Raw genomic sequence first — 27,728 nt, 5'->3', positions numbered from 1 at the left:
GTTAGGCCTTTTTCTGTCACTTAATATACGCGTAGATTGTATCAGGACATTGTGTACTAAATCCCAACTTATTAATTCATTTCCTCTTTCTCATATCTCAAATATACAAATCTGACACCCCCCCCAACAATTAAAACCAGTGCATTGCCATGAAAAGGTACATTATACACTTCGTGTCCATTTGTTTTTTCTCCCAATTAACCGCATATAAAAATTTTAATATCCTACTTTACACAACCTGCTAGGACCCAAACAAAAATGTTTTGTCATCTTTCAGTAGAATTGAAAAAAAGTTTGAAATTTAAAAATAAAAGAACTAAAATGCTGCTTGTCAGCTCTTTCAGTTGTTATAGTTGGGGATAACAGCATTATCCACTATTAAAACTCTTCATTATGAAGATTTTGCTTCCATATACCTTGCAACTAACTGCCTGGCCTTACATACCACCTATCATCTGCCCAAAGCTCAATTAAAAAAAATTGTGCATTGAGCTCCTTCCAAGATCCATGACTGGGAAAAAATACATAGCCTGTCTATATAAAAATCCTGGCAAATGTTTATTTGCGGCATTTTGTTCCCTGGTTATTTTAGCACAGACTTGAAATGTGTTAGGAACGCAACTTTTTTTCTGGGGTTGTTCTTTTCATTGCCATACAAACAGTGTGCTCAAAATAAAGTTTTGGGAAGAGAGCAGATACGGGAACCGCAAAACATGCGGGCTCCGAGGGCCAGTGGCAATTTCAAACTCTACCTTTTCAAACTCTGGTTACATGTTCTCTTTGAATCTGCACGGGACTGTGCTGAAAGCAGGATGGAGCAGCTCCAGGTGCCCACATCTCTCGCAAGAGGGTCCCTAAGAGAACAGCCCCCTAAGGGAACATTCCCCATAAGGGATGTAGTGGGATGGAGTGGTCTGAGCTGCTGCTTCCCTGGTCCTTGCTGTGCTTTTCTCGTCCCTGCACGTGCCTGGGCTTTCTTCCACAAGCGCATTTCAGTGATTCTCCTCGAAGAAAACTATTTTGCTGGCACAATTTTATGTCATTTAAACTCATTAAGCTGGCTCACACGAAGGGTCTGATGAGCACCCAGCGCTGCTGCAAAGCAGGGGATGGGTGCAGGGAGCCAGGGAGGGGAACGGGAGCTCCCCCCTTCTGCGGCAGGGGCTGTGGTGACACCCCGATGCATCCCTCGGAACAGCACACCGAGAAAGGACAAACAGGACCCTGGCTCGACACAAAGCAGCTTGGAAAAGGAAGGAGAAAATCGGCGTGCCGGAGAGCAGGCATACACAGGAGAGCTGGGGTGGGCTGGCAGCGAGGCTGGCAGATGTGGCTCCGAGGGAAAGACCAGGAGTGCCATGCAGCCCAGCCCAGAGACACCGAGATGCTGGGCAGGGACACATGGGCGCCAGGGGAAGCCGGGTAGGCTGGGAGGAGAGGAACAGAAACCAGAGACCCATGAGCGCGTGAGCGACCACACAGCTCTGCACAGGCACACAGGCTATGCCAGCAAGCTGAGAATTATTAAACTGAACTCCTTGAGTTAAGGACCTTGCTACTTTAAACAAGAGAACAAAAGTGAAACCAAGCCAACAACTCCCCACTGAGTAGGTCTGTCCTTTTTCTTCTCCACTATCAAACCAGGACGGGATGAGTGGCCATGGCTAGACTCTTCTGAACCCAAACTGTCAGCGATATGAACTAGGTAAATGGCAGCTACCCAGGCTGAAATGGTGTAGATGTACACCGTCTTTGACAAGTATGACATATTGGTGAAGCAAGCATGCTTGAGGTACTGTAAGAACACGCAGAAATTTCATATTACTCAAAAAAAAGGGCATTTCCAACCAGCATCTGCTATCAAATCTTGAAATCACACCACTGTGACTTATCAGTCCCTGCCTAGCTCAGTGTAAGTTGGTGCAGTCATTAACACAGGACCTATGAATAACACTAATGACACTTTCTGCAGTGATGAGGAACCTTATGGTGCCAGTATTCACCATTGCTGATCTAAAGGTTTGCTCTCAGCATGGATGAAATCTACTATTGTTACAGCAAATGACCTCTTTGCTAGTAATAGTGAAGAGATCACTGGGTATCAAAGGTTCTTACTCTAGGGAAATATTTATCCTGAGCTCCTTGCACCCAGATACCCTGCAACAGCAGGCTTGAAGCAACTCTTCACCCGGGTTTGCAACAAGTTCATCCACAGGAATGCTGTACAGCTTCTACAGGTGTTCAAGTATGCCATGTGAGCACAGAAGCGTTTCTCTAGGATTAAGCTTTATCGAACTGGTTTTTGAAATGCAAATTTCAAGAAAAGAATTGGATGTCACCACAGAATTTACAACTGCTTGAGTAGCTACAGTCAGGACCAGAATCTGAAAAAAAATAATTGTTTTAGACCAGAATAGATTTCTGTGCATAAGGTATGAGAGAGAACAACTTTTGTCAATTTTTATGTCTGCACCACATCTAATGTGGTGGCATGAAGTCGTCAGCCCCCTCTTCACAGCTGCCACATCTCTGGAACCACTGCTGGTTCCTCACACCTCCACATGAAACCTCTGGGGGTGGCAAGAGCACACTGCCCAGGGCTGTCAGGCAGCAAGAACCCCCACAAGCTCCCAAGAGAACAGGCACGACGGAAATGTCTACCCAAGAAAAGAGCAAGGTATTTCACTCACCACCTGATGCTGCAAAACACAGAACAATTATGGAAACCTTGACTAAAACAGGTTTCTGGCTGGTTCCCAGGGACCGCAAACTAACAACAAGAATTCCTCCTAAAGACAAGTACTCCTCACCTTGTGAAAAACTCTATTTCATAAGAGAAGTGAGAAAATGGACAGTCAGGAGGAAGGGGAGTAAAATACTTTCCAGCTGGCACCTGATGACACCCTGCCTTCAGCTTTGAAATTCATGAAGGGGAACACAATAATCATGCCAAAATCCACCTCAGGAGAGAACGACTTGCTTAAATAACTTTCTTGCACTATGCGGAGACACCTGCCAAGTGTCTTAAAGACCATCCTGCAACAGAACACAGATTACACATCCTTTACCAAACACACCGCTACTCTTGAACGTTTGCAAGAGCTGTGCAGGCACTACAGGAAACAAGTGGCTCACGATTACAAAATTCACCGAGACTAGAAAATGCAAGTCCACTGTGACCACTGAGGCCGTGTTGAATCAGCACTGCAACAGCAAGGGCAGGGAGGCTTTTCAATACCCAAAGAGAACTCGTGCAACCAGCAACACAACTCAAAGGCCAGCTCTGTGCTATTCACTTGCAGACAGCGATGATAAGAGCACATCTAACTTTTTTAGCTCAGCTACCCATCCCTCATGTTAGTACTGCCCTCCTCTAAATGAAGCTGCTAAAATAGGACCAACTCAGAATTGTAGTTCCTTTATTTACATGAGGCAGAATTAGCATACTAATATCAAAAATGGGGAAAGATACTATATAACAAATTTTAAACTATTTAGCTGGCAAATGCTCAGGAAGATTTGAGATAAAGATGCTGAAGTTAGTCTGCTGGCCTGTTTAAAATTTTGTTGGTTATCTTTACTCATCGGTATTTCAAGTTATCAAGACAGACATAATGTTGCTTGCTCTGCTCGCCTACGTTGGCTCTCCATTTTTGAATAGCTTTATGAGTGGTCACAGATAATAGTAAACCTTTATCCTCTTTAACAGCTATGTACCTTGCAGATGAGGCTGGTGGGTTCTTTAGTTACTCCTTGTTTATGCGAATGAAGTAATTCGCAGAAAGACACAAATAGAGCATTTGAATCATCTGAGGTCAGCTGGTTTAAAAAAAAAAAAAAAAGTAATACAACTGCTAAGGAATTCTTAAAGAAAGAAAAACAAAGCCACTGCCAACGATTGCTATTATTATAAAACACATTCCTTAGATCCACTGTAATCTCACATAAAAATTACAAATAACTATTCATGCAGTTTAAGGGTAGATTTTCTTCATTTTCTTCCAACATTTCTAGCACAGACCAGTGAAATTCTGTATGGCCAGTTTTAAAGAATTGCACTATAGACCTTAACAGCAATTTTAATGACAGTAACAACTGCATGGTGAGCATCTCATTTTCAGAAACCCTCACTGAAAATCCCCTTACCTTAAAAACTTCTCCTGCCCTTCGCAGGAAAGTTTGGCAACATTATTTGACAGCTTGACACGGAGAGAAAACTAAAGTAGTGCTTGCAGGGAGCATAACAAAACCCTCACACCCACTTCTCCTGCATGTTTTCAACTTTTTTTTCAGTAAACTAGCAGTCACAGCTCAGCTCAAGCACAAAGCTGACAAAGAGCTCTGACTAGCTAAAACACAATTACACGACCATAAATAAATGCTCATTAAATGCACGAAATTAAACCTTTGATGGGAATGCTTGCTGGAGTATGGTGTTCAACCCAAGTGAACCAGTAGCATCAAGAAATCACCGGCTTTTCTCAAGAAAACAAAAGGTTGGGGCTTTTTAAATCTTATTTTGCTCCAAGTAAAAACATCCATTAGTTCAAATCACACAAGTCCAAGTCTCTGCTTTCATGCTCATCTCTCGTTATTTTAGCTCACTTGCTCAATGAGCAGACACCAGACACCAACACAGCCATCGACCTTTTAAACCCCCTGTTTGCCCTTAGGAAAGTGGCTTGATTCTGCCCCCAGTGGTGCGGGGGCATTAACCATCTCCATGCCTCTGATGTCTTTCCAGTTACCAAATGGGCACTGTCTTTCCAACTGGAGAGGTTGGGTGGGTAAGTAAATTCACTGAGAATGAGAAGTATGATTATAGTGGAAAAGGACTACTTAGCCTCAAAATAAAATAAAACAAAACCCTCAAACCAAAAGGGAAGCCAAGCATGCGAATAAACAATGCCGCGGGAATAAAGAGGCCAGACCAGCACCATGAAGTAACAGCTGGCAAAAAGAAAAGACTGTGCATTCCACAGCCAAAAAAACCACCAACCTATTTCACAGGCAAGATGCAGTGCAAGATCCTGCAAGACAAAAAAGTGCTACCAAAATGCACACCATCCAGGTCTTCCAGTGTTAAAGGAGTTCAGGTCTCACCAGCACAAAACATATTAGAAGTTTTCTTTGTACTTTTGGACTTGTACGTGCTATCAGAGTGGAGAGCCTTGAAGGGACTTCAGCAGTGTCTTTAGAGGCTGAACCCCAAATAAACCCCAAAAGAGCACCCCATAAGTACAGCCACAGGCACGTGTCCTATGGCCTTGTCTACCTGCCACAAGCAGAGCAAAGAAACGGGGTAACATCTCATGGCAATGGCTGTGAGAGGGCACAGGAGTGCACAGACAGTTTGGGTTTTACACAAATGAAGGCATTCATGAGCTTTTAAGCAATTTTTCACCTTGGCACTCCCCCTCACAACTATAGAGAAGTCAGAAATGTCTTCTAGTGCATGACCTAGACACCCAGCAAGTCGACGCTGCCACCAAAGGCTACCAAGCCAAGGCATGCCCCCAGAGTCCAGGCTCCTGATCCCACAAGGGGCACTTCAGTCTGGAATGATTCTCTATTTTTATTTCAGTCACGGTGACCCACTGCCAGATGACACCATGGGCACAGCCGGTCCACTGCTCCTCCTCCAGCCTCTCCACTGCTCCTTCAGCACGCCAGCACAGGTCTGGAGAACAAGTCTTATGAGGAGCGGCTGAGGGAGCTGGCATTGTTTAGCCTGGAGAAAAGGAAGCTGAGGGGAGACCTTATCGCTCCCTACAACTACCTGAAAGGAGGCTGTAGCCAGGTGGGGGTCAGTGTCTTCTCCCAAATAACAGGTGATAGGACAAGAGGAAACAGCCTCAAGCTGTGCCAGGGGAGGTTTAGACTGGATATTAGGCAAAATTTTTACACTGAAAGGGTTATTAAGCATTGGAACAGGCTGCCCAAGGAAGTGGTTGAGGCACCATCCCTGGAGGTATTTAAAAGATGGGTAGACATAGCGCTCAGAGATACGGTTTAGTGATGTTTTTTGTCAGAATTAGGTTGATGGTTGGACTAGATGATCTGAAAAGTCCTTTCGAACCTAGGCAACTCTATGATTCCATGACTCTATGTACGTCCATTCGTACAGGTAAGCATGCACAATACTATTACCTACAGCCTGCAGTGGATCTGCTACACCACATTAGCTTCCCACTGCTCTCATCACAAAATGACTCCTCCAACAGGCTCAGGAGGTGTTGCGTTATGTCACCCAACTCCAAGAATCATATTTAGCCTGTTAAATATCTCCTTGCTGAGTTTATATGCAAACCACCCCATAAAGCTATTAGGCTGCCATATGGAAATCCTGCAAGCAACTGAAGAAAGCAGTGTCGTTAACTGCTCTTAAACAATGCCTGGCTCCTATATAAAGCAGCAGTACGTTGTTTCATGCTAGTGCCTAGCAACCCCAGACGTTCCCCAAAGCCTCCCCAGGCAAGGCGAAGTCCGGGCGCTGAAGAAGAGAGGCTGTGACACTGCTAGGGAGGAACAAAGTGCAAGATCAGAGGCAGGGAGACTGGGCTGGGAAGGCAGGAGAGCACAGAAGACAAGCCTGTCAGCATGACAGGCCGTCACAGGGCATACTTGAGGGAGATTAGGTAGCAAGAGCATTAATAATGCCGTTTCAGCCTATAGAATTCCTGTGTATACATGGAAAGTGCAATTATCCCTACTCTATTGAAAAGAAAATTGAGGAGACACAGAAACAAAAGGATAAAAAAAATTAGTTAAGTGCTCAAGGTCACCCAGAAAGTCAATGGCAAAAGAAAAAAGAAAAAAATTCCAGAGACTCCAGACCAGTAGCCCATTTAATGGGATGTGCTAATTTCGTGTCAGAGGGGCGCTCTATTTAAACACCCACTGGTCATCCGATACTCTTAATGTTATCTAGATTATAAAACCAGAAAAAAAATACAAATTGCCTTTTCTTACAAATATGCAGTTACACCGTGTATGAAAGCCTACTGACAAATTTAAAACACAGCCCTTCACCCCACAGATATTAAAAAAATTATTCAACACTTATATCCGTGCCAAAGGTTTGCAGGTCATTTTTTGCCTACTAGTGTATTAATGATGAAATAAGCCAGTGAGTGAGTTTCCAGGGGAAAGGGTTAACAGCTAGCAGACGCGGGTGGGAGGGAGTGGGTTGCACTAAATCCATTAGCAGTGACAAATAAAAATAGAAATGAGGAAGACCTGACAAAAGCTAATGGATTTGTACCGTTTTCCCCTATAACTGTTTATTTAACATAGGGGTTTTCCTTGCTTAGTATTTAATATTGGTTCACACGATGAATTGAGGGGGAAAAACAGGCGTTTTGATTAACGGTTTTGAGAGGCAGCCTGGATGTGGGGGTTTCCAAGTGTCCCTGGGCCCTTTAGGGAAACAAAGCTGTGCTCTGTCCTGAGCCTGGCTCCGCAGCCTTAACAGATCCCGGTTACCTGCAGCAGGCACACGCTGAAGAAAAACTGACCCCCTGCAACAGAGACCTCGGTGTCACCACACATCTATCAACACACAAATTATTTCTGCCACTTTCATACACATACTCTACTCTGCTTGTGTCCCATTTCTACACCAAGTTCAGAGATACTGATTTTTTTACTACCATTTCTCTTTCCCTCTCCTCGTTCTCACGGCTGAATGAAACCCCAGAAAGCAAAACAAAACACCCCCACCACGCTACAAACAGCCTCCAAAACGAGCCAACTTCCTGACTGCATTTGAAGCCTTCAGCTCACTTACACAGCGCAAATCAGCACAAACTCGCCAGGGCAGGGCCTGGATTCAGGAGCCTCAACAGCCCAAATCTTACAAACCTCATTGACTCCAAAAAACCTGGGACTTCACCATGACTCGGTACCTTTGCAAGCAACCTACACCAATCCTCCTTCCTCCCCAACACCAGGCACTGTCACAAGGCTCTGGAGAAACACCTCCTATATTAGTCAGTAAGATCAATGGCTCTGCAATGAAGGCCAACCAGGGCAGGACCAGTTTAGCTCCAGGAGCAAACCAACCTCCTGCAGGGAGGTCAAAACCCAGCCGTTCCTGCAAGCACACTCCCTCTTAGACACCAGGCACCCTGGTGGGACTAGAACGGCAGCGCCCGCAGGAGAGGGCTTTCCTCACCTGGTGGGATTTGGCATCGTTTTGTATTGTAATACAAAACAAGCAAGAAATGCCACCTGAGAGCCACACCACGGAGACTTACACATGGCCAGACGGGGAGCAGCAAGCCCCCACCGGGCCCGCGTGCAGAGGAAGAGCACCACCACCTTTGGCACTAACCTCCTCCTGCATGTTCTGGAGAGCCGGCCATAGAACCCTTCCCGGGAGAGGCAGAAACACATCTCTATTGCACCAAAGCCTTCCAGTGCAGGGAGGCTCTGACCTCAATGCTGCAAGGGAATTACATATCCAGCAGACACAGGGAGCAGGCTGCTAGGCCACCTGTCTGCTTCCACCAACCACCATGTCCCAGGTCAGTATGAAGCACCCTTTCCCCATCCTAGCTGTAACCTGGGTCTCCTCCAGCAGCTGCCCCACAGCCCACCTGTGCAGAAGTGCACAAAGGCTCTTCCTGCTCCAGCTGGTGAGACGCCCCAGCCCACGGGTGGCAGGAGACAGCCAGGGCTACGGCCTTACCGCAAGCGCAAACAGGAGGCACCGTGGCATGTGGGTTTAGCACAGCGTGTCCTCCCACCCATGCCACCCCAGCAGCACGCCCAGGCCCCTGGCCCTCCCTGCAGGTGCATGGCCCCTGCCCCCGCCATGCCACAGCTGGAGAGCCTGCGCCCAGCGCCGGGGGACGAGCACCCTACCACAAAGGTTGGGGAGGGAAAAGGACGTGAGAAACTGTCCTTCTCAGTAGAAGGATGTGGTGGCAGGGTGAGAAAGCAAGCTAGTTGACGGATCTCATCCAAGTCATCCCCGAGGTGGAGTAAGTTAAAAGGAACAACACGGGAACTTCTCATTGTGGGAGCAATTAATTCGGATGTGCTCACATTTCCTCCCATTTTTACTTTAAGTCCGCTGTAGAAGCACAAGCTTGTAAAAATGGTAAGATGAACTTTCTCAGCCTTCAAAGTTTTATTCACAGTTAAGATGCATTAAAATTGTAGTAAGACTCCCTTTATTATTTTTTTCCACACAGCATCTCAAAAATAAATTTGACCATTACTGGGTTTTTGTTCCTTGGGGTTTTTAGGTGCCTGAGTTTTTACAAGCATGGCTATATGGGCTGCAACTGGTAAAACACTAAAAGATGCAACAAAGCTTGGCATGAGGAACTTCTGCAGCATGAGCCACTCAATCAAGCATATTTTAGAGTGGATAATTAATACTGCATTTCAGCTTCCCTGAGCACCTCCACCAGTAAAACAGATTTGAAAGTGTGCAGATAGTTTATTAAACATGGCAAAGTGATTATATTAGAGAAATAAGACATAGAGTCACTGGTGTGCATGGATTTAAAGCAAAAAAAAAAGAATATTTAAATCTAGATTTTTTTCCCAAGGAAGCCAGCAAGTCCCTGATCAAAACTACAGCTTGGCAAGAATAGGATTTACAGGTTTATTCACGTTATTTCCCAGGCAGACCAGTTCTGCATTAGCAGAGCATTAATCAAAGTCTAAACACTTATGGATCCTGACTCAATACAGATTCTTCCTCTGTTTAAAGTCCACCTCATTTTTCCAGATGCGGTTTGAAATCCCACAGTGATTTTGCTATTTCATACAAAAAGCAAAGGAAAAGCGGGTTTCCTCAAATTCACAGAAGAGAATCAAAAGGCACGTGACGGAGGCAGCAGCAAAGAGCCAGCCTGCAAACTGACTGAAACAAACCCAACAGAAATAGAAACGTCACTCTTCAGGGCGCTCTTTCAGCTAAGCTGGTAGCGAACAGGATGCGAGCATCAGTCACTGTGTGCAGAAAAGAGGTTATTCAGAATAGCAAGTTCAGGCACAGACCGGGTTCTTTTACCCGGTAAGGAAAGAGTGGGAGGAAGGGGGCGGGGGGGGGAAAAGCTTTCCACCCACACAGCGCAGCCCTGCCTGCTTGGGTTTTCCCTGCTCTCTTTTTAACTGAATTATCTCACAAGCAGTCGTTTTCAAGCACAATGTTCACAGGCAGCCCCCATGAAATAGGGCTGCACGGGAAGCCTGAGCGTGCTTCAAGTGTGCCGGGAGGAGGAAGAGGAGAAAGGACAGGTTCCTCGGGAAAATGAGACCGTGGACAACCTCAGCAGCATCAGCAGCCCCGAGAAGAAGGACTGGGGCGCTTGCTGAAAGACACCACCATCCACAGAAATGAGGGATTACTGCTTGGCTTGAACATGAGAACAAGAAAAAATAGCCTGGAGCAGGGGAGGGGAAAAAAGAGAAGACAACACTGATGGAGTCTAGAAACCTCTGGAAATGAGAAAAACTGTATCAGCTTCTACATTGGGCTAACTCACCATCTTCACCCTCCCGTTCCTCAGTGTTTACTAGCAAGCTATTACTCATTCAGATCATTGTATACCAAAAGGCTGCTGATCAATATTGCACAGGGGTGATTAGCGCTCAGTGATTAAACATCAGTGTATGAATTTATCTGACTTAACATGCCTGAAGTAGAAGGAAACAGGGAGAAACAATTTCTGAGCAGACTCCTGTAATGAAAATTGACAACTTGCCCAACATCAGATGTTGATGTTGTGAAGAGTTCAGAAGCTATAAGATGATGTATGGTATTCTCAGAAGGATGGAAAATTGTTTTCCTCCAAATTATTCATGATCAAATATGCCTCTGAACAGGTCTACCATCTAAAGGAAAAGAAAATCTCATTTAAGGATGCCAAAGCAAGGCTATTTTGATGACACAGGTGTCATGCAAACAGGCCTGCTGTGACCTGAGTCACTGCTCCAGGTCTCCTGTGATCTTTTTCTCTATCGGTTTCACACAGGAAGCCTTCGTATTTGACACACCAAAAATAGCATATGGTTTACAAATTAAAATCTTGCTTCAAAAAAGGTTGCAACTTTTTTCTTTTCCAAAATGCAAATGCACTTTCAGCACAGTGCAACGATGATTTAAAGCACTTGCCCCTGCCACGTGTTCCTCAGACAGACATTTATGAACCATTTCTAGATGACGCAAGTAAGAAAAGAGAGAACTAAGAGGGGGAAAAAAAACACAAAAATAGCAATCAGAAATGAACACCTGAATGTGAAAAACAACCAAAAATAACATACAAACTCCATGACAAAGAAAAATGCATAGCTAGAAAATGAGGTCCACACTGCTGAAGGCCCTATCCAAAAGCTGAGCAAAAAGGAAGGGACACCTCAGAATTGACTCCATCCATCCTACTGACGATGAAAAACTTTGACAGCAGTGATCTTACCCTTTCAGAGCTCCGCAACATACCAAATCCTGCTGAAAACCAGTAACCAGCCCTTGAGCACATTGTTGGTGTGAAAAACCCTCCATTGCTTGCCCCACAACGTGCTCCAAAGTGCCAGCCTGTGGAAAAGTGCTGGCATCCTTCAAAAGGTCCTTCTTCTCTTCGCAGTCACACCCAGTGACCACAAACGCTGACATCTGCACTGTACAGAAGAAGATTTCTGTAATTGCTGTGTTTTCCTTGCAAAAGACTCTCCAGGGCAATACTGAACACGCCACCAACAAAAGAGTTTGAGAGAAACTTGACAGATTACAGCTTTATCCTAACCTCCAGAATCTGGCTTTAATATTGACGATTCATAGCATTTTTAGCATGTTGGGATTCTAGGTGTTTCTATTAGAAAGTCATGAGATGGGGCAAAATCATGGCGGGGGGGACGGGGGACAAAAAAAAACAAACCAAAATGTTTCCAGCTGTCTTCACTTCTGTAAAAGAGCCCGTAAAAGATCTTAAAGGCTCTAAAATAAGGCACACACCCCCTCCTCCATTATTTTAAATGACATGATTTTTAAGCCAATTTCGTAACTTCTAAGGCCCAAATCTCTTGTTTATATAGCCCCCCACACCACCCTTATCATATCCATATATTATTACACACAGATACACCTAGATGCTAACATTACTTGGTCAAATCTAAAAGCCACACAACACAAACACAGAGAATTTATTTGGGCAATTACAGGATTCCCTCCCTTTCCAAACAAAAGCGTCTCTACACAGTGCGAGAAGGCTGAGGCTACACATGGCGTGGATTGAAAAGCCATTTAAACCAGCTCTGGAACCGATTTATTGTTTAACCTGATGCCAAACAACACAAACTGACAGATAGTCAAAAGAGGAAAAAAAACCCCAAGAGCTTTCTGATGAAGCAAATTCTCCTTTTTCATGCATGTCTAAATTAAAGATTCAGAGTGCAAATCCAACAAGTTTGTGGACCCTGTTTTACAAATTGTGAAGGAAATAAATGAAAGTTGATGTGGCACACAAGTGGATAATTCTACCATAATTAAGACATGGACTCTTGTACCGTCAGCTCAAGCCCAGGCAAACACATTTCTGGCATACTAGACACTGGAGGGTGAGTGGGACTCAAGTGCTGATGAAGGAGCAGATGGTAATTAGCAAAAGTGGTTAGATCATAAGCATGTTTACTTTGAAACTAAAATAATGCAAGCATTTTAGCTGGGGGGACACACACCCGCATTTTCCTATTTTCTTCCTAGTCAGCAGAAAAACAGGATGAAAAAGCAAGATCTTTCCTACAATTTCAATACTACAAATTAAAATCAAAGGTTTCTAAATGAAAATTTTATATTTTTTTTCCTCAAACAAGAATGACAGAACAGCTCGTCTCTTAATGGAACGGGTCATAATTACATTTCTGCTTTTCCAAATTCAAAATTACTCAGCTCTGAAAGCCAACAGCAAATGACACATCAAAGCAGACTTGCTAAGCCAAGAACAAGGAACTTTATTCCTCCGAACAAAAGCAGAGCTGCCCAAAAGGCAGTGAAGTTTTACAGGTGTTTTAGCAAAACCTGAAAGAACAAAAAAATTAGTCAAAGTGGAAGAGTTTTACTGAATTTTAAGTGCTGGTTTGTTTTGAAAAAAGCAAGAGACATGGTTCAGGTTAGTTAGACTCTTAATTTAGAGTGATCTGTTTAGACTAACTGGTAACCAGTTGTGGCAACAGAACACGTCTGTCCTAAGGAAATTTTGCAGAGATGTACCCCTATGACAGCATCTTGTTTTCCTAACGCAGAGGTGCAAGTAGGTAGAAAGCTTTGTGTGACAACCCAAATCCATACTACTTTTTGCTCCCATTTTACCTTAAAAATGTCTGGATGATCCAAAAAACAGTATGACTATGTAACGCTTTTTATATATAAAATAGATTTTTATACACACACACACACATATACAGAGATACAAGAATAAATGAATTTAAGCAGAAAAGGAGGTACAGCCTGAACAATAAAATCCCATTTGTCTCAATAGCTGGAAGCTTGCACCGTACGGAGTCTTCTGTGCAATTTGTCTCTATGACAGCTTCTTTCCTCTTTCTCTGCCGTGCAGCCAGAAGACTAGAAAGTGTTAGAACTTGATATAAAATTGTGAACAACAAATCCAACCTCTTTTTACAACAAGGTTTGTATATGTAACTCTGAGCACTGAGGGGGAAAACGTTCATTTGTAAAGAAAGGGGGTAAAAGAGAGAAAACCCAAATAAATTAGCGCAACGAGGTAATTATGTAACAATAAATGCATTACACTAATTGCCAAAACAGGAAAAAATAGTTTGGACACGTTCATCTGACTGCTTCAAAACAAACCATGCAAATGCCAGCATTTGTCTGATTTCCAGCCATCTCGGACACATCCTGACCCTCCAACTTCCCATCTCTCCCAACTAAAGCCTGAAAACCTGCATTTCCCATGGACACCGCGCATTTCTTCCTTCCTACCTTAGCTATGCCGGCAAGCCAAAGAATTACTTACACTATTCATCTACAGCTCCTTAGTCCTAAAGTACTTCAGGAAGGGTGGAATCATGTAAGAATTGTATCACTATTTCCAGTTAAGTTTATAAAGAAACATAATCTCTGAAGAGGATTCCTGCAGAACTACATACCTTTTGACCCAGGAGCTCTGTGCCATTTTCTCTCCAAGTCTAAGTGTAATTGCAGCATGCAATTCTTAAAGCCATCAACATTGCTCATGAAAAGCCTTCAAGTGCTCCCAGGAGCAGTGAGGACCTGTGGAACCGCCGTGCTTCTGTGTTATTCTAGGGCTGGAGAAGGCTGTACGCAGGCTGCCAGTGCAAGGCAGCGGTACTAAGGAGAATCTTGCAAATACGGCTTCTCCTGCATGGCAAGGACTTTATTCCTAAAGATGAACCACGCAAGAACTATTTCGTTCTCCCCAGCAATTTAAAGAAAACAGATCTAATTGCAAAACTGTTCCATTTATTACGTTCTGTATCACTTAACCTAAACAGTGTTTGCCCCCTTCCCCCTAATCTAAAACCAGAACATTTCATGAATGATTTCTCCATTTTTACTGGAACACACAAAACCTAAGGAGAGATGTGTTCCCACTCTCCACCCTAAAGGGTGAGGAAAAGAGAAAAGAATATGTAAATGAAAGCTTGAGATAAGGTATCTATCTGAGTACCTAACCCTCATCTTGCATTAACCCCTGCAGCCCTTGCAAGTTGCACTGTAGGCATTTTTTTTTTTTTTCAACTTTAAACTCAGAAAAACATTTACAATAGTTGCCTCATCTCAATGAGTACCCTCCCATAGTTAGCAGCCACAGGATCTCATAAATATAGCTCTGGAGCAGTGCCTAATTTTCTGCTCATAGCTTGAATGAGTGCAAATTCAGCCTTCAACTAGATTCTCTTATGCAAAATCCCATCAATAAGTTTCTGCTCCGTGTACTGCCATAGACATGCCATGCCATTGAGACTTCCCCGTACAGAAGCCCATTCATTCCTCTGCTTACCAACAGTCGTCTTCCAGCGAGTTACAGTGGCGTTGCAAAATCCTGATAGTACTCAGCTAGTGGTAAATTGCTACCGTTCACTGCTGCAACAAAATATAGCAATTCCGCATGCCATAGACAGTGTTTTGTTATCTTAAGTCACCGGCTAAGGGCAGCAACTTGGTTTCTTTTCCACTGTAGCAAGGAAAAACCCGCTTGCATTTAAGATCCTTGGAATGAGTCCTCTCACAAATTCCTACATTAATTCCCAGGACAAACTTTCCACAACACCCAGAATGGAATTTGAAGAACGTAACTAAGGAATTAAAATGTACTGTCTCCAAAATTACTATTATGGATAACTGAGTAAGATCCAGAAGCATCATTTTTGGCCACAAGTGTTATCTTCCAGCCTTCAGTCCCAATTCTGCTGTTGTTTACCCAAGAGTAAATCAAAAGCAGCTCCTAGGAAGTCAGGAGTCCAAACTGGTGGAAGAACAGAAGAAAACAAGTAATGCTCCAAGCTAAGAAGGGCCAATTGCAACCTACCAAAAAATCAGGAGGAAAAATAACTATGCCAGAGTAAAAAGGTCACTCTCCTTCTTCCTCCCTACTGTTGCTTATCTTACATGACCTCTCTCACTGATGAGTCTGGCACCACTTACAGCTGCAAGAAATTTAGGACTTTGTAGAAGCCAGCTGAGTTGCCAGCAAGTAGATAAATCTTGTCAGCATACAGACTGTTATAAATGTGTTTATTCTCCAGAAAAGATAACCACAGTTTTATTGCTATTGCAATAATCTGCACTAAATGACCAGACACAGTAGCAATGTGGGTGCAGTATCTCAACTACTGGGCAACTCAGCAGCTCCAGCCACTTGATCGGTAACATCTGAAGGCAGGCTAAGAGGAACCATGGACACAATGACATGGCAGAGCCACGGCATTCTGCACTCCCTTGTGTAATTAAAGGTGAGAATTGCTGTGAACTTCAGTCAAGGACAACAATTTTGCTCAAAGGGAAAACATCTCAGGAAAGTCTTGCTAAAAGCAGCATCGTGGAGGAAGGTGCTCCTTGCCCTCACCTACAAGGCCAGTTAGTCCCAGGCCAGCTGAACAGCCGGTGTCCCAGCAGCTATCCACAGGGTCCAACAGCAACAACACTTCTGCTCCTTCACTAGAGCCGCCTTTGTCTCCACAACTAAAGAAGATGTACGGTATAACTTCTGTGCCCAAAATCTTCCAAACCGGAGAAAACACACAGGAATTAAGTCAGAAGAACTAAGATACAAGACTGATACAAGCATTCAAGCAGACATACAGGATCCCTTTTACCTTTAAAGATGCCAAAGCACACGCATCAAGGACCAGGGACTCATAAGCACACCTGAAGGACCGTCTGTGTTTCTCTGCTGCGTGTCAATTAAGCACTGCCAGACAATCAATTCTGGCACCTCCTCTCTCCCCCAGCCCACCTCTAGTAATTTCCCAGTTCTGGTGCAGCGCGGGTGCCCTGCTCTTGGCCAGCTCCAAGACACTAGAGCAGGTGGGGAATGGCTGGGAGAGCGACTGAAACTAACTGGGAATTGGATCGAATGACAGATGTTAGGAAGCAAAATTAAACAGTTTTTTCCTTGAGACCAAAATTTAAATATTCAATCATAAGAAGCCAGTTGCTACTACTGAAGAACGCAAAATCTCATTGTTCTTAAACTACTTAGTAACAAACTGACTTAAACGAGAAGTTCCAGAAAACCAGCAAGATTCATACGTGTCTCATTAAAGCAAACTTTCTTCAGTATCTTCCTTTGCCTAGAAGACAGGAGAATTGACTTATACTGGTTCAAAATACCAGATTATGAATCAAAAGATAAAAGCAAATACTTAGAGATGGAAATCTTTATTAGCTTAAGAAACACATATAAGCATGCAGCAGTCTTTCCCTAGATGCTTACCGAGCAAAACTTAACCAGAGGCAGCCACGTGGGGTTTTTTTAAGCAAATCTGCGTTCACAAGACTAACTAACTGCAGCGTAACATTTGGCTTTGTTATAGCTATGTACAGTGCTTGCACCATGACTTCATCTAGCAATGGTCTGCCCGGTCTTGAAATGACAGAAGTCAATTACTTCTAAACACTAAGCCACCACTGACCAACACACAAATAACGACGAACTAAATTAAAAACAGAGTCACACCCAGTCCCTTTTTCATAAGGATTCCAGCTTGTGTTAGCCTAGATCATTCATTTGTTTTAACTAGATTTATGATGAAGATACAGCAATTCGCTGAAAATAACACAGAAGGTTATGAGCAGCCTGGAGACTCCTTCTCTGACCCCACCGGGCCAAATGACTTTACCAGGAACGTGGAGCTGCCACAGGAATGAGTCAAGGTTTCAGCTGCCTGGATCAGTGAGTGGGACGCAGCAACCACCTGAAACCACAGTAAGGAAAGGAAGCTTCTCCAGCAACTCAATGGCTACTTCAGGCTGCCTGAAGAGTATTTTCAACTCCTCAATTATTTTCAACTGCTCAATTATGATCAAGTCTTTTAAACGCTTTTTCACGAGGTCTTCACCCAGGAGAAGCCACGCAGCACAATTTGCTGTGCTCTTTCAGCCAATGTAGAACACTTCCCTTCTAGGAAAGGAAGGAGGAAGTCTAAGCGACACATATTTTGTAATTAAAATAGATTTTTTGATGTTTTGTTGAAGAACTGAAGTGCGAGACAGAGGAGCGCACATCGGGCAGACCAGCAAGCCCAGTTCATCTGATGTTCAGCCACAACCAGAGGAAGCACAGCCGCCGTCGCGGGCCTGGTGCTGAGGGGAACGTCTTGCCTACCGCCACAGGAGTTTCGTGGTCATCCCCCGCAGGCCAGCATTCATTACTGGACACATAAAGCACTCCTGTGTACACACGTTCTCCAGCCCCATCACCAGCAAGGCCTCCTGTGGCCCCAGAATCCCTGCTTCCTTTGCCGGCAGTGACAACAGCAGTTCGTTGGCTCTCTGACTGTTAGGAAGAAACCTAGCTGGTGATGAGGACGTAAAGACAGCAGCATGGAAAAGCCTGACAACTGATTTTATGGACATCCTTCCCTTTTCCACAATAGCTTTTCACAGCACCCACAGCACAGCTCCACTCAAAGCCACCCTACTGCCGATATGAAAACCTTTGGACAACAGAAAGAAACAAACCTTGTGAGGCTGAGAAAACACAGATGTGCGTGTGCACACACAACATCCCTGTGCAGTTTTCTTGGGACTGTTTTACCCATGTCACATGGGCCCAACCCAGCACCGAGCACGTACCTGACTGAACATACAAGCAGCCCGTGATTTAAGCGCAGTCTGTGCCCTCAAAGGCAAGAGCATCTCCTGCCCCTTCCCTTCCCCACCTTCTTCTGCTGCCGCCGGGCCAGCTCTGAGCTGGCTGAAAGCCACAGGCTCAGTTTCATGCCCGATTAAACAGAGCTGAGCCTACAGCCTGTGCTGACACCGGTGCTCCTCTGACCACAGTGACCGTGAGCTAAGCAGGGAGCTGAAAATGAATCCAACTAAATTCGCCCACTGAAAAAATAACTCAAACAAAAATAAACACAAATAGTTTACAGCCCGCTCACTGCGTGGTGACACACGTGCCAGTAGGAGCTCAAGAGGGGCTGGCAATATAGTCCCAGATCCTTCAATCCCCCAGCAAAGGGACCAGGCGGCAGGTTGGGCAGGGACCGTGCCTGATGGTGGTAGCCCAGACTTTGATCACTTTAAATCACCTGTAAAACACAGGCCACTTGAAAAACAAATAGCACACTTCTGCTCACAAAGGAAATGTCTCCGGCAGAAGAAAGCCTCCTATTATATTTAAACTTCTTTTCTCATTTCACCCTGGCCTTTCCCTTGTGGTAGGGACTACATCCATTACCCTGCCAAATTGTCCTGCACCAACTCTCCCTGCAGCTGCCAGCCTCTACCCGGCCTTTCTTCTGTCAGGAATGGCTTGCCTCCTCAGCAATCCCAACTGGAGAGTCTTCCCCAGCCTCCCATCATCTCTACTCCCTCCATCGTCTTGGCACAACTGTTTGTTGGACTGCGCTGTGACCTGAATCAAGGAATTAAGCTGAAAAGCAAATCAAGAATTAAAAAAAAAGACAGAAACACAAAAATCTAGACAGATCAGATCTCTGACCAGATCTGTGGCTTGTCACAGAAACACAAAAGTTCATGTGCCAGGAAAGAGTCGGAGCAAACAGCCAGGAACACGGAGGGTGTGAGCATGGCTGAAAAACAGACTCATCAACCCCACCACAGCCCAAGCCCAACAGGTAAAGAGCGGCTCGCTCCTGCTCTCCTGTCCCGGCTCTTTCAGTGCTGCTTAACACACTTCATATCATCTTTGCTGTGAGTTAGGAGCACAGACATGGCCAGTTACTCCCGTTTATTTAACCTAAGTAGCCAGTCCCCTCTGGTAGGTCAACAGCCTGTCAATGTGCAACTAACAGCCCAGTTACCCAGCAGGGCACCTGCCCATGGTCTATCTTAACCAAGAACAAGATAACGTAAATACCTTAGATATAAGGTCCAGAGGACTCTCCAGATATTGTGAGCTCTTCATCATTATTTGAAAAGGAACTGATTATGCTTTGTACAGCTCTAAACCAGTTAATACAGGCAGACTCGACTGCAAAGAGTAAGCTCTGATGTAAAGTCGATCAGCTGGAAGCCAGTGAAACAGAAGCATGTTATTTCCAAGCACAGCTTTAGGAAATCTATTATTTAAATATTCGGTATAATTTCTTGGGTTTGCACTTCAAAAACAAAACCGAAAGGGTTTGAGAAAAGCACTCCAGAAATCATCTGATACCTGGAAACCCCATATTACAGTATGGTTCTAGACAATTTAATGATTGGTCTGGAGTGAGATGACCCTTATTTCTCTAAATACCAATTTGAGGAGAAAATTTCTGATACTAGAGAGTAGATACACTGGGGTATAACAAAATGGATCTCGAGTTAAACTAGATGAATTCCAGTTTCAAAACACACCACCTCCTTTTAACAATTTGGGAAATTAACAGTTGGACCTGCTTATTTAGGACATTATTTTATTAATGGAGTCAACATCATCTGAAGTCTTTAACATGGATGTGAGGGGTTGTTTTGTTGTTTGGGTTGGTTGGTTTGCGGGGCTTTTTTACACTTTAACTCCACCAGATGTTATAAATACAGTGAAATTATGATGCTTGTGTTATTTGGGTCAGTCTAGGTGATAACAATATTAAAAACGTAAGAGATCATTCCTATCCCCAGAGTGCCACTGAGCTTTCACACTCCTTGAAATATTCTTGAATAATAGCATTAAAAGAGGGAGGACAGGGTCCCCGGTCCCTCGCCTTTGTGTGTATGCAGATTGGATTAGGAGATTCTAAGGAAGAACAGGCAGGCTTCCTTTTCCTCTCACTCCAGCCAGTGCTCATATTTCTGCAGGGTTTTACCTGTCAAAAGCCCAGGCATTATCACATCAGAGGACAGACGCTGGCAGGAGGGATTCCAGAAAAGTCTCCTGCGTCCAAAGGGTCCCCCATGGCTCCTGTCAGGTGCCCTGGCAGAGCGCTTACGAGAGGCAGTGCATTAGAGGAGGACAGTTGGACGCTGGCTCTCACAGAGCCCAAGGACCACTCGGGAGTCCTCAGATCTCAGAGCCTGCTCCAGACGGAGGAGGAGCCTGGCTGGATCTCCATGACCCAGTTATGGACCATGTACTTCTAAGAATAACTTCCACATCAAGCGAGGAGAATTTTCTTCTCCCATCCCCATAAACATATCCTTTACCCTCATTACATTTTTATTAAGACGTCCCTCAGCACGAGTGCCAAACAAACCTTTAAGAGACTTGAATTTCTTCAGCGTGCACACAGCCAGGAGCATGTGTGCGTTCCCCTGTCTCAGACAACACAGAGCAGACACAAAGAGGAACCCCTGGTCGGATGGATGCCTGAAGAAGCACAGACCGGGGAAAAGATGGCAGAATAGCGGAACGGAGCATGGGACGAGAGCCCCAGCTCCTGTAACCACGGGCTGTTCTCTGAGACAAAAAAAATTGCAGAGAAGCCAACGGTGTCAAACATCCTCTCCCCTCATCCACTCATTTGATAATAACGATCAAGAAAGTTTGCATTCATAGAAGGCACAGACGTATCACGTGCCCTGAAAATACAATCCTACCGGCCTTTGTTCAAAGCAGGAATCCCTACATGAATAAAATAAATCTGGGGGTAGGGGGGAAATAGGGCTCATAACAAATTTTTTCAACAGACCCTTAGCGAGAGCAGCACTAGTGGGCACAGCTATAATTACAGCAAACCTACATAATGCGTCTGAACTAGCTTAGCCCTTTCCCTGCAAGCAGAGAAGCTGCCACATCAGTAACTCCGTTGCTAGGGCAACTGCTTACTTTCCATATCAACTGCAAACTCGTTGCTATGGAGACACATATACAAGAAAAATTCCTCTCTATAGCCAAGGACCAGATGGTAGGGAAGTCAGGGAAGTCATGGGCTAAAGGGCTGTACTAAATGGGACACACACTAGAGGACATTTAGATCTGTACGTTCACAATAGGATTAATCTGAACGACTGAATTCACAGGTCCAGCAGTATAAACAAAGCCGGGGAACTCCTCGTCCACTCCCCATCATGTGATGCTTCACACTCTGGCCAACTATTATTAAACTGCTGAGCTCAATGCAAAGAGGTTTGTACAATCAAGGGCTCAGCATTTTCCCTTCTCCAGCCCGGCCCTCTGTCTTGACCCAGGAGATCAGCCTCATCGCGAAGTTACATGAATAGTCACTCTGTCGGCTTGCCAGGTAAGCCTGATGGCATTGCAGCTGAAGTGAAATAGCAGCAGTGCATAAACAAATACGAGGAGAAAAATGTCTTTTCCCGGCATTCCACACCAGACCTAAAAGCACCAGAACAGGATAAGCCAAAAACTCAAGTGATGCAGCCTGTACGTCTCTTTTTCCCCCCCAACCCTGTTACAAGGATCTCCCATCAGGAAATGCAAGCATTCATATGCAAGCAGAAAAAGCTGCCTCCTTTAAATACATATTTAGCCCCGTGAATACAAATTAGTGGAACCCAAGATTGAGAAAACTACTATGCAGAGGGAATTCAGAAAAGAATTAAGTGTTCAGCAGAACTTTTTTTAGAAAAACGATTACTGAAAGGCTACACAAACAAACACTGGAAAGCACAGCTATGAGAGGAAAAGCTTCTAGCTTTTCACAATGTGTCAATGCACATCAACCGGCAAATGCCTGCAATTCCCAGCACTGATTAACTCCTTCCCCCCGTACTGTACATGTTTCAGAGCCCACCTTGTTAGCATTTTATAACATGCTATTTCCTAAACGCCTTTTTTTTTTCCCCCACATGAAAACAGTAAGACAGACGGACTCCAAACCTGTAATTTGCAGAATCTGGCTGCAAAGGAGAAGAAGTGTTATGAAGCGATTCCTTATAGAGGAGAGTCCCCCCCTTATCCTGCCCCCAGCCCCAGCCCAAAATCAGAGAACCTTTTAGATGGACACTTTCCTTCTGAACAGCAGAGACGCCTGCTGCAAGGGACTCCAATCAACCCCAAGTGTGTGTGTGCACACACACACACAGGTATTTTCAAAGCCAGCAGTTGATGTTTATTGCTTTCCAAGTCCACAATTAGCTGTCAAGCACCTGATCAGCAACTCAGACCAACCGCCAGTTCTGCTCTCGGGATTGTCTCTGCCACCTCCCTTGGCCAGGACATGAGAAAAGCCCAGCAGGGGATTTAAGCGACCTGCCTTGGAGCATTTTACGTTTGAGATTCTCATCTCATTCACCTTAATGCTGGCTACCCGCAGTTATTAGCATCTCCAGGAGATGGAAGAAATTCTTTCTCATAACCCGGGATTTTCCAGGAATGAATAAAACCCCACCTCGTTATTCATATAGGCAAGGCCTCCCACCACACCTTGTTGTCTAGCTCTGTAACCATGGCTCTAATCACGGATTCGAGACGTAGGTGACTAGTCATGCATTGTGCTCCGCCACTTCCCCGTGGAGAAGCAGCTCGTTGCGGTATTGTTCATAGGAGCTCAGCGGACCGACGGATATCTGACAGATAGACATGAAGACAAGTTCCTCATAGGAAGGAAGCTGTAATCTAAATAGTCAACTTGTAAACAGAGGAAGAGGGACAGAACAAAACACAAACGGCAACGTTAAACACATACCTTGCCAGTTACAATATTTGGGGCTTTTTAAAAACGTATTGTGTGAAGGTTTCTTATGGCCTGGGACAGGATCATAAAAGTCTGGTGTGGCACTTGTTATTACGGTCTCGCTTCCAAACAAGAATTTAAGACTCTGTTTTACACAAAATGAGATCCAGTTCAGGAACAGGTTTTTTAATCTCACACACAATCTTTCATAGCAACTAATTTACCAGTGCACAGTGTGTGATCAGCAGCATGTGGACAGTGGATTCTGGGGAATAACATTTAAAAAAAAGGATAAAAAGAAAAAGAAGATAAAAGTGTCAATCGTTTAAAAAAGGAAAGCTTCGGAGAAAAGGAAGTTAATGAATCCAAAATGAAAAGTTGATAGTTAGGATAACATATGACTCCTCCTCTAGAGCTACTTGAGCTCTTATTCCTCGGCATTTAAAGTTAAATCGCACACAAAATAGGGAGAACAGCACCACCAACAGAAGTCTAGTTTCAGGGTAACCAGTTATAAGACAATCACGGCATTTACTTCACTGAAATACAAAAGTTGAGTCCATCTATTGTTTCTGCCAGGAGAAAGCATCCACTTTCTGATCTTCAGCCAATTTCAGAGACAGACAGTCAGTGATGCGATTTAACCTGCTATTTATTTCGCTAACCTGTGAGAAGGCCTGTGAAATCAATCTGCAAGCTGATATTTTTATCAGTATATTCATACTTTGCCAAAGATTCATCCAGACCACTGCTCCTGGAGACTGTCCCCTCTGGAAACCGATACCGGCTCCCAGACAGACCGAGGCGGCGGAAGGCTCTGCAAAGGACTGCCTCCACCACTCAGCTGGCTTCCCCATTCCCTCACACACAGCCCCTTCCTGCAGACGTCGCTGAGGATTCAGCGATGAAACCAGGCGACAACAACAGAGATCCGAAAGCAAAAATGCACTCCCCAGGCTTCTGCCACCGCACCAGCCGTAGAAGCTACGTGAGCCCAGGGAGAGAATGACTGACATTTCGGTGAATGGTAACTTTCACCTTTGCTGCCAGACCTGTCTCCTTCTCTTTGAAGGGTTTCTCTAAAACCGGCTTGAAATGGAACAAAGCTTCATCACCAAAATTCAGAACTACTTCAGCTTGTTTAAAAGAAGTTTTTTCAGATTACAACACAGACTAGGGAAAAGGCGATGGACTCTTACATAAGGCATACCCTTTCACTATACATTTGTATAAGCCAAGAACAGCAAGCAGCCTATTTATAACATGATTACATTCATCTAGTATAGCTGGAAACCATTACCACAGCATGATAACTAAAAACAATATTTAACCACTATGCATGAAGACACCAGCTGGGGGGAAAAGAAAAAACACACACACACACACCCTGAGTACTTTCTTACAGATGTCTAGACAATGAATTTAATAAAATCAGAATGAGCCATGCTAAAGAAATGTTTGCTCTCTGAATTTAATGAACTACATTACCAGGGACGGCGTTGCATATCCTGCATTTCCCTGTTACAGACACGTTCTGCAATTAGCAGGTGAGTATTTTCAGAGCCAGATAGGTTTCCATAGTTCCAAACTTACCTGACTTCTGTCTTTGTCCACTTTCTTAAAACACTTATTCAAGGACAGATTATGTCGCACAGAATTTTTCCATCCAGTGGGTGCGTTTGCAAAATACGGAAAGTGTTCCAAGATCCAGTTGTATATATCCTTTACGGGCAGTCTTTTGGTTGGCGAGTCCTCAATGGCCATAAATATGAGGCAGCTAAAGGAATAAGGAGGTTTGCAGTTGGGGTTCTGCTTGGCATCGTAGGGCATGTCAGAGTGGGCAGGAGACGGCGGCGTGTCATCACCAATGTCCTGAACGGGGCTGACGCTCCTTAACACCGAGTCCCCAAAGCTTTTCAGCAAGTTCTTGCTCTCGTGTAACCAGTTCAAATTAGTTAGTTCTTCATCTTCCATGGCCCCTTTATCTAATCTGATGGCAGGCAAAGAGAAATCTAGGTCCTCGTCATCGTGAAGTGCCTTTGATATATCACTATCTTGGTAACGTTGGCTCAATCCGCTGGGAACGCTAATTCCTGAGCCCTCTGGCTTCTTACTGGGAGGCATGACTGGACCCATTTAGACAGCAGCTCCTGGGAGACGGAATCCAAAGGAAGGGGAGAAAGAAACAGAGAGAAAAGTAAGCTCATGAAAAGATACTGTGTAATGTTTTGACAGCTTTTCCCTAACTGGTCACTCGGTCGTTTACCATTTGTATTAAAAATGACAGATTCACATAAACGCTCATCCACAGCTATTGAGTAAAATAATCTCAAATCAGGAGAAGGAAGACATTTCAGTTGATGGAATAAAACCATAATCCCAATACACCTCGGTTCTGCATGTACGTGAAGCCGCACACAGGAAATCCTAAAGACATGTCTCTCTAATGATGAATATGTGTATCAATACATTGAATACTCTGATTGCATCGCTTTAATAAGCATGTAAACTAAAAAAATTTTTTTTAAAAAAAAGAGAGAGACTTAAGGCCAGTTGCTTAAGTTCAGCTGTTTCACTTTTGAGGACAATACAATAGCACCATTATTAAAGTCACTCTGGCTACAGGCTGCAGCAGACAACCATCCAACCTGACTACAGTCGTGGTTGCAACCAAACTCAGAAATTACAGCAGAACTTCAAAACCAGGCAGGGTGGGAGAAGGGAGGAGGGAAAGCAAGGCACAGTAGTTTTGGGACCAGGGCCAAGACACAAGGAAACATGCGCCAGAGGAATAGAGCACTTTAAAAATGTATGTAAACAGAGAAGATTTTAACATAAGCTGGACTGTATTTCCAACATGGTAGAAAACAGACTCAGAAAGACCACTGTGATGTTCAACAGCGGCCCAGGAGAGGTGGGACGAGCTGCCGAGGGTACTGCAACAGCAGGCCTTGGGGGGCGAAGGGAGGGGAATATCTGTGAGCCGTAATATTCAGGAGGACACAAGCCCTTCAGAAGCTGGGTGAAGTTGGGCACCGGCCCAACTCAAAAGCAGCAGGCAGGAGCCCAACAATTCTACTTCATAAGCAGGAGACAGGCCCCCTTAGCTCCTCCATACAGGAAAACTGCTGGGATCTAGGTCTGGAGATGCGAACAGCAGTGAAATAAAAATTGGAAGAAGTTAATAATGGATTTAAAACCGACAAAACTTCCTGTGCAAATGTTGAGCAAGATCATGATTCCCTCTATCTAAAACGTAACCTCAGCAGTTCCCTGAAGTCATGCAGTCACACAGTCGATACTGTAAATGAAGGGAAAAAATCCTACTGGAAACAACAGAATGAACCACCTATCCACAGGAAAAAAAGAGCAAAACAGCCACTTGCGAAAGAGAAACGACGGACTTTATTTTATCTGTTACAAAAGGGCAAAAATGAAACAGGAAAGTTCCTCAGGTCTTTCTATAAACACTTTAGACCAAAGCAGCCTGTACTAAACAAGAAACATACAGAACTTTTATGCACAGAAGTCCGTTAATAGACACCGTCGCCACCAAGCTCAGCGAATGTGTGCGGTTTTACACGAGGATCTGGAAGAGGAAAAAAAAAATCCCAAGGCAGATGTAAACACCGGGAGGCCAGACTCAGGCAGGTCCCACTTCCAGCACATCCCGAAGGAAAACACCGGCACTGCCGGCGGGGTGGCTGGGAGCACCCACGTCCCCTACCCACGCCGCACACCCAACTTTGACTCCAAATGTAAGTTACGTCCCATGAGCTTCTAAACAGGAAAATTATATGATGGCTGACAGTAAAGTAATTTAATTGCACTGTTGCTATGACAACACGCTGCTCTCTTTCTGTTTAATTTGCTTATTTGCCAGTATCCTCCCAAAGGGATGTATCATACCATCCCCCCCCCATTTCTTTCTTTTTTCCCCTCTCCAGGCCGCGGTCCCCACGGCTGCCTGGGGGGGGGACCGGGCGGCCGCGGCCCCCGCAGCCCTGCTCGGGCCGGCCACCGGCGGCCGCGGGGAGGCCCGGCGGAGCTCAGTTCCCAGCGGGACGGGAGTGAGGGGTGCCCGGGGCTACCCCCCACCCCCTTCGCCGGCGGGGCCCGGCCGTGGCTGCGCCCCGTGTGTGGGGATGGGGGGGGGTGTGTGTTAACGAGGCCCGTGGCGGCTGCCGCGGCGCCCCGCCGCCAGACAAAGGAGCGCCGGTCACATGAGAGCCCGCACTTGGGTGAACATTTTTAATCCGTTGCCAACTGCGGGTGCCCCACCGGATACCTACACAGCCGCTCCCCGACGGGCCTCCACGGCGGCCCGTCGCCGGGGCGGAGATGGGGGGGGGGGGGGGGGGGGAGCGGACGCAGCGGAGCTACCCCCCCACACCGCGCTCCCACCGTACTTATCGCACGGGGGGGGGAAGCGGGGGGCGGGCGCCCATTGGCCGCCGCCGCAGCCAATCAATGCGGTTGCT

General features: G+C 45.0%; 1 protein-coding gene across 9 annotated transcripts in view; it reads right to left on the bottom strand.

The window, feature by feature from the left end:
• The window catches only part of FOXN3 (forkhead box N3), a 215,420-nt gene that overhangs the window by 108,950 nt on the left and 78,742 nt on the right, over window positions 1-27,728 (bottom strand). For all 9 annotated transcript variants that reach the window (XM_063333955.1, XM_063333954.1, XM_063333953.1 and 6 more), the window contains one exon: window positions 24,841-25,397. In XM_063333955.1, the coding sequence (XP_063190025.1) occupies window positions 24,841-25,383 (543 nt within the window). In that variant the 5' untranslated portion in view covers window positions 25,384-25,397. The remainder of the gene's footprint in view (window positions 1-24,840; window positions 25,398-27,728) is intronic.

This window comes from Chroicocephalus ridibundus, chromosome 4 (assembly GCF_963924245.1).
Source record: "Chroicocephalus ridibundus chromosome 4, bChrRid1.1, whole genome shotgun sequence".
In the NCBI taxonomy this organism is placed as follows: domain Eukaryota; kingdom Metazoa; phylum Chordata; class Aves; order Charadriiformes; family Laridae; genus Chroicocephalus; species Chroicocephalus ridibundus.
This window is presented reverse-complemented; position numbering and strand designations above follow the sequence as displayed.